General features: G+C 37.6%; 1 protein-coding gene across 1 annotated transcript; it reads right to left on the bottom strand.

Annotated features, from left to right (window-relative positions):
• Positions 1–123: 123 nt before the first annotated feature.
• Positions 124–12,421, bottom strand: LOC149007258 (uncharacterized). The gene is made up of 7 exons (XM_089165543.1): positions 11,257–12,421; positions 10,703–10,759; positions 6,001–6,120; positions 5,487–5,753; positions 5,058–5,345; positions 4,657–4,932; positions 124–2,236 (listed from the first exon to the last, which is right to left on the bottom strand). The coding sequence occupies exons 1-7, from the start codon at positions 11,614–11,616 to the stop codon at positions 656–658; spliced, it is 2,949 nt and encodes a 982-aa protein (XP_089021669.1). The 5' UTR covers positions 11,617–12,421; the 3' UTR covers positions 124–655.
• Between the last annotated feature and the right edge of the window lie 422 nt (positions 12,422–12,843).

Below are 12,843 nucleotides of genomic sequence, written 5' to 3'. Positions count from 1 at the left end.
GCAGTAGTCCGATTGGCAGCCATGCAGATTGCACCACGTGTTTGAAAGTCAATCCAATGATTGGAAATGAAAATACAGGGATTTAAATGGAGTTATTTATATTTTACAGAAAAACTCCCTGGGTTTCCCTCATTCAGCTTCAGTCGACTTAGGCTTATACGTGAACCCAATGACAGAACAGCAGTTACATTGAATTGCATGGATTATGAAGGTTTACAAATCCAAGTTTGTCTTACAAATTTACCAGCACATTTTCTTGCGTAGAACTCGGGAACTTCATTAGACAAAAAATGAAAAGAAAAAATAGGCAATAAATCAACATATACATTTCTTGATGATGAATTCGGAGGCCTGAGTGATATTTCATCAAAATTAGCGAAAGAAGAACTAAATGATGATGATGACAATCATTTCTTCAACTGCTGCTGCTAGTTTCTTCACCATATAAGCATGTTTTCCCCTGCTAAATGCCTTATTTTTGGTAAACTCTCCTGCTAAATGCTTAGTGAAAACAGTCTCACCATGTTGTATATTGTGCATGGCTTCACAGCATCGGCTGCCACCCCAGCCTTTAATCAGTCTCCTCCTTAGGCCACCCTTCTTGTTAGTGTCTTATAGATTTCCCACTACACAGGCTGCACAAGTCTTGCCCTTGTCAACTGCTGGGCTTAGTCTTGCAGATTTCACGCCACACCGGCTGCATGATGGTCTTGCCCTTGTAAGCTGCAGTCCCTTCTTTTGGACTACCAATGGAGTCCTTTGCTGCTGAAGCCTTTCTCTGTGATTCCTCAAGTATCTCTATGTTCTTGTGCTTCTTCCCCTGTTTATGTTGGTGCAAGTCAATCTTGCTGGTACATTGAATCTTGCAGATTTCACACCACCCGGACTGGAGGGTAGTCTTACCATTGTCAGCTAATGGGCTTTTCTTTTGACCATTCACTGGATCCTTTGCAGCTGGAGTCACTCCAACAGTTGGGGCACTGATCTCATTTTCTGCTTCTTCCAGTTTCTCCTGATTCACCATATGCTTCTTTCCCAATTCATACTGGTCCAGGACATCCTTCTTGCTACAGTCAGTCTTGCAGATTTCACGCCACGTAGACCGCACGACAATCTTGCTTTTGTTAGCTGCAGGGCTTGCTTTGGGACCAGTCACCGGATCCTTTGATGCGGAAGCTTCTGTAGTAGGTGGTATACTGTCGTTCTTCTCTGGTTCTTCCAGGTTCTCCATGTTTTGCTTGTGCTTCTTCCCCAGTTTGTGTTGGTGCAAGTCAACCTGGCTGGTACATTTAATCTTGCAAATTTCACACCAAGCAGGCTGCATGACAGTCTGAACCTTGCCAGTTACTGGGCTTTTTCTTGGACCAATCAGAGGATCACTTGCTGCTGAAGCCAATCTAACAGTTGGGGCACTGACTTCCTTATTGTTGCAGCCACTCTTGCAGGTTTCATGCCACATAGCCTGCACAACAGTCTTCCTTCTGTCAGCTGCAGGGCTTTCTTTGGGACCGATCACAGTAGCCTTTTCTGCCAGAGCTGCTGTATAGGGTGGGACACTGTCTTTTTTCTCTGATTCTTCCAGTTTCTCCACATTCTGCTTGTGCTTCTTCCCCAATTTGTGTTGGTCCAGATCAACCCTGCTGCTACATTTAATCTTGCAAATTTTACACCAAGCAGACTGCAAAACAGTCTTTCCTGTGTCAATTACTCGGCCTTCTTTTGAACCAATCACTGGATCATTCACTGCTGGAGCCATTTTAACACTTGGAGCACTGCCTTCTTTTGCTGTTTCTTCCAGGTTCTCCTCATTCCTGACATGCTTCTTTACCAATTTGTTTTGGTCCAAGATATCCTTCTTATTGCAGTCAGTCTTGCAGATTTCATGCCACATAGACTGCACAACAGTCTTGCTTGCGTCAACTGCAGGGCTTTCATTGGGACCAACCTGAGGATCCTTTACTGCTGGGGTTGCTGTAGCAGGTGAGAGACAGTCGTCTTTCTTTGATATTTCCGGTTTCTCTGTGTTCTTTCTTCTCACTTCAGGTTGGTCAAACTCATCTTTTCTGTTACAGCCAACCTTGCAGATTTCAGACCATTGAGACTGCACATTTTTAGTTTCCTTTGCACCATTCCTGGAGGTGCCACTCATAGCATGGTGAGTCTCTGGCTTGCTCCAACCAGGGAGATTAGGATTTGCTGCAAGCAAGGGTTGTGTTCCGTTGTGTCTTAAGCTCGCCTACATACATACCACTGAAGGACTTCAGTAAAACCACAAAACTAGCAACTCTTATGGTCAATAATAGATTATAGATGCAGCTGAAGGTGAATTCAGTCTCACATAAGTATCAAAATAAATTAAAAGCAGGACTCGCAAAAATAAAGAGGTTACAGGACAATTGTTTCACACTGAAGCAGCCAAAGATTTAAGTAAAAAACTAACAGAATTCACAACTACAAAATAGCAATGACATTTCTACACGATGAGTACTGATAATACATCTCTGCTATTACCCTAACCCAGACATGTCCCCACAAACTAATGCTGCATAGGAGTTCGGGAAAACTGAGAAGGATGCCAAGAATCTAAAAAGACATGGAAATGGCAATAGAAACCAAAATTTCCCTAATTAATAAATAATAAGGAAAAGAAATGTCCAGTGTGTTTGGTGATCGTTTCCTACAACTACCATTTTAGTTTTTGCTTTTGTTTTATTCTTCTTATTTGTCCGCCATGCCTTCACAACAATAGTTTTTCCTAAAAATGGCAATGTAAAAAAAGAGAGATAAAATGATGATATTAGTACCAGCCCATTACAATGAAGAGCCACCCAAACTAATAAAGAAAATCCTGTAGTCCCCTCTCCGCTCCAATTTTTTACGCCAATTTAAGCGGCCCATTACAATGAAAACCGATTGGACAAAAGGTCCAACGTCAACAGAATCCAACTTACAGCCAATTCACAATAAAATAAACCCCTTTTCTCTGATTTATATGCATCCAAAAGGAGAGTTCAATTTGAAGATAAAATTTTAACAATGGAAAATATTCTAGATGCGTATTAGAATTATCAAATGCAAAACCAGAAGTAGTCCAGCTCAGAAACATGAGGAACAGTTGCCTGGACCAAATGGATGCATCTGCTGCTTATTGGTGCAGAAGTACACTTTCCTGCTAGTGCTAGAGGTTAGTGTAGCAAGCCTCTAGAATCTTCATAGAGAACCATCCTCGTACCTCACTACATATCACAATGTTCTGATCACAGGACAGTCCTCTCAAAGAAACAGAATCATAAGAGACCTTCATTTTATGACTACTCTAAATGAATTATGCAAGAACTTAGTTTGAAATTCCAAGGCAAATCTGGTCCTCAGAGGAAAAGTGAAGTATCTTCTAAATTTAAAACCACATTAGATATGAAAAATTACTACTTTTCAAGAATTGTATATCATTGATGTGTCCTGAAACATGTGTAGAACCAACACAACCAATGGATAGGCAGGGGCCAGGGGGAGCCCAAAAACCCAGACATTCAAAACAAACCTCGCCTAAAGAAATCTCAAAATGATAATTTGACATTTCTCAAGCTACATATCCACAGCTTGAGGCTTGTCATGAATCAATTTATTAAAAAGTGTGAGAATGCTATTTTTAAGGGAATTAACATTGGCGTGCAATGTGTAGAGCATATCTACATGATTAGCAAATTAATTGGGAGAATAAGGCCATTATATAACAAACAACAAATATAGAAAAAACACATTGTCATTAATAGTATTAATGATCCCTCTGGTAAATGCATGAAAAAACACCAAGGACAACCTAGTAAATCCCTACGGATTTGTTTGTTGTTGCCAAGGCTATAAATCACCGTAGATGAACAGAGGGATCAAAATACCTCCTTGAATGCAACTGGGGCCGAAGTTCAAACTGAGAAGAAGTTTTACATTTCACCAGAGGTAAATTTAAGTGAATGAATCCAGGATCCACTTCGAGATGATCATCCCGCTAGCTGGCCCATAGGGTTGAAGCTTTTACTAAAAAAAAGGTTGAATGTCAATATATTTTATGTTTGGAACAAATAGACACACATGTTAAAGATGAGAGACCATTTGACTAGAGGTAACTCAATCATATGTCCTAGATATTAATAGGTAGACACTCCTAATGATGCTTTTAAGATATTATACACTTATCCTTAGGACAACTTGCATGGGATGACTCATTAATTAAATGTAGTAAACTAATTAGTTGTATGGTTGCAACAGTTAGAGCTTTAGGGGAATTTGATTTATTTTACTTCTTCCAGAGACATGGGCTCCAAAGGAGTTGCATAAGAACCTAACTGACAAGCACAAGCTATAAATTCAAGGAACACAATTAGAAAGATCAACTTCCGCCGCTGGAAGCATAAAAAAAGCAAAGAGTATGTCTTTTGTCAAGTTCTTTTCCCTCCTCAAATCCCTGACACTTTATGTAGAATGTTGTAGACTAGCAATGTATTTGCTTCTAAGGTGGCTTATAACATTTAGGGATTTTCCTTCTAATGAATCTTTACAGGTTAAAACAAGTAAGAAGCATCTATCAAACAATTTCCAATGAGAAATACAGTTTATGATGAAGATAGAAGAGGCAATCATGGAAAGGGGGAAAAATACCTGATGTCCATTCCTTTCAGGATTCAGATGAACCGATTGAGGTTGAAGCATCATCATTGGTGCATCAAGATTGGCATCATCAAGGTAAGGAACTGTCACATTTGGTGGAGAAGACCAAGTTGAAGGCGGCTGTAATGCACCTAACAGATGCGATGAGACAAGACCAGCAGGAATATCACCTCTTCCAACAGCAAAAGGATCAGGATAATGAGACCTGTAGTTGCATCCATAGTCGCCGAAAGCATCATGTATATGGTAAGCGCACTGTCTCCCCCACTTTGACACAGAGAAGATAATAAAAAATTTAAATATACTCATTCAAGTAACACCAAATAAATGGCTGCTATAAGTATAAGGCTTGTTAGCTTTAATGGATTCAGTGGAACATGGAAGATATTTACCTGATATTCATTCCATTCTAGATTCACAGGCACCCCTTGAGGTGGAAGCACTGGTGTTGGTACATAAGGATTGGCATCATCAACGTAAGGAACATAGGGAACAGTCTCATTTGGTGGTGAAGACCAAGATGTTGAAGCCGCCTGTGATGCACCCGCCAAATGTGATGAAATAGGACTAAAAGGAATATCACCTCGTCCAACAGCAGTAGGATCAGGATGATAAAGCTTGCAGTTGCGACTGTACTTGCAGAAACCATCATGAATTTCGTACGTGCAATCTTTCTCGCCCTTTGACAAAGAAAACATTAGAACTTAGCCATACTTGCTCTAACAGAGCCAAATAAATGGCATCTATAATAGACTAGGTGGGGCAAGAAAGCAACTGGGGATATTTTATGATGAAGAGAGGTAATTATGAATAAAATTTACCTGATAGCCAGGATTCAAATGCACCCATTGATGTGGAAGCATCAGTGTTGGTTTGCAAGAATTGGTAACATCTAGATAAGGAGCAGTCTCATTCAGTGGAGAAGACAAAGATGCTGAAGCTGGTTGAGATACACCTGACAGATGCAGTGGAACAGAACCAGAAGGAATATCCCCTTCAACAGCCACAGGATCAGGATGATGAAACCTGCAGTTGTGTCCATCCTTGCAGACACCAACATCCATATATTCCAAGCACTCTCTCTCCCCCTTTGACCAAGAGAAAACATTTCCATAATTTAGAGTTACTTAAATTAGAGACAAATAAATGGCCACCACAAATGTAAGACATGTTAGCAAACAAGGACAGAAATATAACGAGTGCACACTCTCTCCACCTTTGATAGAGAGACCATTATAAAAATTTCAGTATAATGGCTAAAATAGAGAATAATAAATGGCTGATATAAATATAAGACACGGTAGCTTATGGAAGAAAGGGACAAAATATTATTACCGGTCTAATTGGCAAGTCAAGAAAGTTAAAATCTACTGGTGGAGGTATTACTAGTTTTCCCCGCAATTGATTGTTTCTACAAGCCTTGCTGCACTTACATCCTCTTTGCTGCAGGCAATACTGCAACAACCATAGCATTAACAAAGGAAATATCTATTAATGACATATCATGCATCAACAACCACAATATCTATGTAATAATTAAAGACAATTGACATAAAACATACATAATGCTGTATCAGGATTCAGCAGAACCTTCCCAGATGGTTCATATTTAGGATGAGACGTTCTACCAAAAACATAAAATTTAAGAACAGACAAAAAGACCAACATAGGATGTAGTGAGCAGCAATGGAATGATCAGACACAATTTCAATTGCCCATGCACACACATCCCTCTGACCTGCCTGTCAATGGACATACACATGCTGATGCAGTTAAGATTGTCTAATTGGGCCAATTCAGGCCTTTTGGCTCATGAGAGGTAGCCAGGCCGTGGGTTTATTTTTTAGTTTATTAGTTTGATGAGCCGCTTTTAAAAGCCCGTGTTTGGGTCTTAATTATGTAAAAGGAATTAAGTACATAGATAAAATTACGTTGGGTGCATTGTTTTTTTTTTTGGGGAGTAAATAGGTACGTTAGTTACTGGTTAGTAAATTCTCATATTTTTCAAAATGTTTTTAGATAGATGTCATTTGAACTGGCGACAATATGTCCATAAGTTAGGATTAGAGGATATTTTACTAGTTCTAAAAGGTCTTATTTTATTGTTTTCGAGTTAATAATTTTGAAAGTCTAGCCCCTGCATGATAACACTTCTGTTTCTCTTTTTAGCCTTTTCCCCCCTTACTAAAAAAAACAAAAAGAATAAAGATATGTCAGTATCATAGACTCATAATTCATTTCTTTGTTTCCTACTTGTTAGGAATGAAACAGCTACAAAATTTTGCAGTGAAATAGAGAAAAGAAGCTTTAATTTGAACTTCTCTGTTCCAGAATCAGCAGGGAGAAATTCAGGGAAGAAGTTTCTCTTTAATCAGCACATGCTCAATTTGATGGGCTAAACAGTAATTTCATGTTCAAAACAATCACCACCTCTGTCATGATCATGACTGCCACTGTAGCACTGCCACTACCTCCGTCATGGCATTTCTAGAACAGGAATTATTGCACATAATGAATGAGTTTCTATTTCTTTTATAACCCAGAAATAGAAATTATTAGGTGTTTCAAACACCTTCATTTAAAAAATAAATAAATAAGAGAAGAAGAAGAAGTAGAAAATCTGAAATTTGGTCTACTAACAGAAATACAGAAAGTCCTTACAGAAATTAAAACATAGCCCAGAAACAGCTGTTATCATGAAGGGCCTTAGGTTAACACCAATTTTCAAACATATACAAGGAGAATTATGATGTAGGAAGTAAAAGAATCTCTAAGAGGATGAAAGTGGGCAAGGCACAAGCTCCCAACCAAATCCCAATAGAATTATGGAAGAGCTTCGGAACTTATGGGCTAGGCGGCTAGCTTGGCTGACCAAGTAATTTGCTAAGATTATGAGCGCAAGGAAAATGTTTGATGAATGAATGAAAAGCATTGTGGTCCCAATTACAAAAATAAAATAGATATTCAAACCTATAATAATTATAGATGCATAAAATTGATAAGTCATATCATGAAATTATGGAAGAGAGTAATTGAAACCTATTTTCGACAACAAACCACTATTACGAGAACTAATTTGGTTATATGCCGGGAAGATCTATGACAAAAGTTATTTACCTTACTGGAGGCTTATGGAAAGGTATAGAGAGTGTGTCAAAAAAAATTTTATGGTATCTTTTAACCTAGAAAAATCTTAAGAAAGAGTTATTAGAGCATAATTTGGCAAGTATTATAGAAAAGAAATGTTGCAAGTAAATATATGGACATAGCTAAACATATTTATGATGGTTCAGTGACAACCGTAAGAACAACGGGGGACAAGGTGGTGAATTCTTGATTACAATCGGTTACATCAAGGATCAACTTTATGCTCATATATTTTTGCACTTATAACGGATGATTTAATCGAAGACATGTAAGATGAGGTTCCTTAGTGTATGTTTCTTACTAATGATATTGTTTTGGCGGATGAGACACAAGTTGGGATTATTACCAAGTTAGAACATGGAGAGCAACTTTGGAATAAAATGGCTTTAAACCAAGAAAAACAAAGACAAAATATCTGGTGTGTAACATTGCTTGTGATTGGACGAATGATGGGGGTGGTGAAACTTTATGAGAAAGAGACTCCACAAAGTGATTATTTTAGAAATCTTGGCTCAATCATATCATAAAAAAAAGGGTAATACAGAGGATAATGTCCCAAAGAATTAAAATAGGGTTGATGAACTAGAGAGGTGCATTCAAGGTCTTGTGTGTTCAACGTATTCCTTAAAAGTTCAAAGGAAAATTCTATAGAACCGTCGTACGACCAACTATTACATATGGTGCAAAGTGTTGGGCTGTTAACAAATATCACATAAATAAACTCAGTGTAGATGATAAGATGGATGAGTAAGATGGATTAGTAATGAGTGGTAAAACTAGAAAGGATAAAGTAAGGAATGCTCATATCAAAGCTGGTATAGGAATAGCTTCAATAAATGATAAACTATGAGAAAGCTAATTGAAGTGGCAAACCATGTTCAATGCAGGCCCTTAACTGCCCCTATACGTAAAAGACATTTAGTCTGGAATGAAGGAATTAGAAGAACTAGAGACAGACCTAAGATAACCTAAAAAGAAGCAATCATAAAGGATATGCATAGCATAAGCCTTAAATCTAATATAGTCTCAAATAGAGCTGATTGGAAGGCAATAATCCATGTAGTCTACCCCATTTAGTTGGGATAAGGCTTCTTCTTGTTGTTGTTGTAGTATTCTTATTTACAAAATTATAAAACCCATTTCCTCATGAGATTGAAATTGAACGTATTAAAATTATGTTCAAAACGTAGTGCATGAGTCCAACCCCCTCCCCCCCGGTCCACCCACATACACACACAAAAACAAAGAAAAGAAATCCACCTATTGATCTAACTTTTATTTGCTAACAACATAATTGATTCTTTTGTCTCAAGTTTATCACAATATCTGATCACTGGACCTACTTGCATCTGAGATCCATAATCTGAATGTTCAGATTGCATTACACATGCACAAAAAACAGTAGGAAACATAATCTGATAAAGCGTCATCCTATATAGAGTTATACCGACACCACAACATATGGAGAAGCATCCCTGAATGAAGCAGCAAGATTCAGGTAGTGTGTATCCTAGAGGAAGACTTGATGCAGCACCACTTAACACTGAGGGAGGCTTGCAAACTGAACAGCCATATTATGAGGAGTGATCAGATCAGCTACATGAGGGGCTATATTGGCTCTTATAAGAAGGGAAGAGGAGCTGTCAGTACTGTCAATGGAGATGCATGCTAACATTACCAGTCTTCAGAATTGTAACCAAAAGGTTGGAGGAGCATCTCCATCAATCTAACTCAAAAGTTGGCAATTGGTACAATCAAAGGAGATACTAAATGACCATGGAGGAATCAGTCAACAAAGGAGAGAATTTGGTAGGTGGCAGCTATGCTACAGGATAAGAAATTTAAGCATGTCTGGAGAAAACAAGACCAATGGCGGATTACATGACTGGGATACAAATGAGTAAAAAATCAGATGCAATAGGAGTCACGAGAGTTCCTGGAGAACTTGATGACCTAATTCAGAAGGATGCTGAAGCATATTTTTAATACAGATTGTAAACGGGATTGCTTTCTAGTTTGGAAGGATAACCTGGGGCTAGGTTGAAAATTTTAGTAAAACAGTGAGTAGACTTCAGTTCTCTGGAAATTACTGTAACCAGGAATGATAGGAATCATACAGAGAGACTGAAGGCAAAGAAGTCAAAACAAATGAAACACAAAACCCATCCGGTTCAGCATCAAAATGAATTCCTCCAACTTCTAATTAGGACCAGCTTGAACCCATTATCAAGGTAAACAAGAAGTACTACAGGCACAATAGCAAAGAAGATGGATTCAAAACCCTAGCCATGCCTTATTCCAAATAATGGGAAAATACCCAGTCACCGTATTTAATAGTCAAAACATAGATACGGATATGGTGGATTGGGTGCATATCTTGCATCCATTACCATTTGTGCCTAATATGAGTATCTCAAATGAAATGTTAACATATGACAGACTCTAACAATCAGGTAGAGCAAATGATTCCTGGTAGGCTATTTTCCTTCAATGAATAGAATTAAGGAGAACAAAATGGTAATTTCTGTGATTTAAGGAATGAGGATCAGTTCTAACCCAAAGAAAAAGTTCATTGGCCAGGAAGATATAAAAAAGAAACGATTATTCATAATAGATGCAATAAGAATTTCAGAGACTTGCAACACTTAAAAAAAGTTATGTATATTATGAATAAAAAACTAAAAACAACTGACAAAAGAAAAGATTATTCAGAATAGATGCAATAAGAATTTCAGAGACTTGCAACACTCAAAGAAAGTAATGTACCTTATGAACAAAAAACTAAAAACAACTGACTGAGATTTCAGGGACTTATTAACACTTACAAAAAGTAATGTATCTGATGAACAAAAAATAAAAAACCGAATAAGCAGAGTAGGTGAGTAATGACCTTGCATTCTTGCTGCAACTTTTTCCCTGAATGATCTTCATCATTTTCTTCAATAACCTTTTACATGAATTAAACCATGGACATCAAAGTAAGATATAAGAGTTGAATGAATCAAACCAACAATTTATCGAAGTTCAAAACAGATAGTTGCCCAGTCAGAGAAAATCAATCGATGATAACACAAAAATAGAAGAACAAACCAGCGCCCCCCCCCCCCCCCAAAAAAAAAAAAAAAGTGCCCAACACAAGAGTCTAATTGCTATTCAACTGAAACCGCCTCTCTCCCTGATGGACCATGACTCGTCTACAGTTTATCTATTAATAATTTCCTTATGAGACATTATATAAGACATAAAACTAGATAATTAAAGTTTAAGCACACCGTATTTGGTTCTAGAACAAAAGGGTTGCAGAACAGGTCTGTCGCAGAAGGGTGATGATCCATTACCATAGGATCACTAAGAAACAATGCTAAAGCATATACCACTATGGGCAATAAATCAAGCTCAACTCACAAGCTAATAAGCGAACGGGTTGAAATAAAAAGGTAGTACCTTGTTTTCCTTTCGAGCAGAATGATCCTTTCTGCTATTGTCTTCATACTGACAAGTTCTTGGGTTTTCTTCCCTGTCTAGAGAATACCTTTCGACGTTGTTCTCCTTCACGTCATCTTCTTCGTCGTCATTATCTCTGTTATAATCTTCTAACCGAACTTCCTCTTGAGTTTCCACATCATCGTGAGCATCCGCAGTACAAGAAGCATGATCAGAGTCACCAACGGGGACAGTATCAGTGGAATCAGCAACAAGAGAAGAAGGATTAGCAGTTGAGGAACATAAGTAGTCTCTTGTAAGTTTCACAGCTTTAGTGACTTTACTACTAATTGAAAACCAGTAAGCTGGAACACTGGCCATGATGGCCTCGGCAAGAAAAACCCAACTCCTGGAAAGTGGAAATCTTCAATCTCCTTGATGGGCTTAAATTTGAAGCAGAAGGAAGAGATGAACAAGGTTTATTAAATAAAATACACGTTCCATATGTGTAACACTCAAAGGGAAGCAGCGTAGAAAGGAAGCTAAGACATGTACGCGTTCCATCCGCGTTTTCCGAAAGAACTCTGCTAGTTCTGATGTCGAAACTGTAGACATCCGCGGTGTGAATGAGAGTTTTCAGGCGGGTGGGTATCTACAAAAAAACACTTCGTTCGTTGGAGTTTTTAACTGATGGATGAATTGAATCAAGCCCTTTTCACCTATTCTATACAACCGCTCCAATCGAGCGCCTATAACCCATAAGGACAAAACATTGGGCATGCATCAGAAGCTAAGCTATTGTGATGATTCAAAGGAGCAGGAAAGTCGCTTTTATCAATTTGTGTTCAGTCACAATATAATATAATTTTTTCCCTGACAACGATCTTCAATTATCGATTTCTATCCTAGTAAATTGCGAATCGCTTTAACACAGAGAAGGTTGTTGAAGGAAAGGGCCAATGCATGGGATGATTACTGGAAAGGAGCCATCAACTCCATTTAGTAAAAGCTTTCATGGGGGCAGCTTTCCCTGAAAAAGTTTTCGGAAGCGATGTGCTTGGTGGAGTCAAGCCTATGAATTCAAGAGAATTATTTCAAAAAGAGTGACAGGATTTGAAAATTTTTGGCATGAAATTGAATAGGAGCAGAAAATTCCTTCAAAGCTAAGTTATTTTTGGAATCTGAATCTAACCACATGAAAGATTGAACTTGTTAACTTTACTTTCAATTATTGATATATTATCCAATCTTTTCATACCAATTTTTTTTTAATCTAATCTTTAAAGCAAAATATTCTCTTATAATAAATTAGTTAAAATAAAGTTTTAACACTATTAATCATCGTTACTTAAAATAATAATAAAACTCGATTAATCAACCTTACTTAAAAAATTTTGAAAATGTTGTTTTAAAAGTAGACACATAATTTAATTATTTAAGTTGAAAAATCTTCTCTAATCAACTCCACAAAAGTAAGAATTTTTTAAATGAAGATAAAACATATATATTATAATTAATATGAGAAAGACTCTAGTATAATTAATATGTCCACTGTTTAGCAGTATCAAATCTGTCGAATTAGGAATAGGATGTGGATATGATATACCT

Source organism: Hakea prostrata, chromosome 8 (genome assembly GCF_041222555.1).
Source record: "Hakea prostrata isolate BN-2017 chromosome 8, UWA_Hpros_2, whole genome shotgun sequence".
Taxonomy (NCBI): Eukaryota; Viridiplantae; Streptophyta; class Magnoliopsida; order Proteales; family Proteaceae; genus Hakea; species Hakea prostrata.
The sequence above is the reverse complement of the archived record's forward strand: the minus strand, read 5'-3'. Positions and strand labels throughout refer to the sequence as shown.

What these genes read in the sequence shown, in the direction of transcription:
- LOC149007258 (XM_089165543.1), bottom strand. Translation starts at nt 11,616, where the DNA reads ATGGCCAGTGTTCCAGCTTACTGGTTTTCAATTAGTAGTAAAGTCACT. An exon ending in AGTTGCAGCAAGAATGCAAG is followed by an intron (nt 6,121 to 10,702) that starts GTCATTACTCAC and finishes TGGTTGTTGCAG; the next exon opens with TATTGCCTGCAGCAAAGAGG. An exon ending in TAGAATGGAATGAATATCAG is followed by an intron (nt 4,933 to 5,057) that starts GTAAATATCTTC and finishes TCTGTGTCAAAG; the next exon opens with TGGGGGAGACAGTGCGCTTA.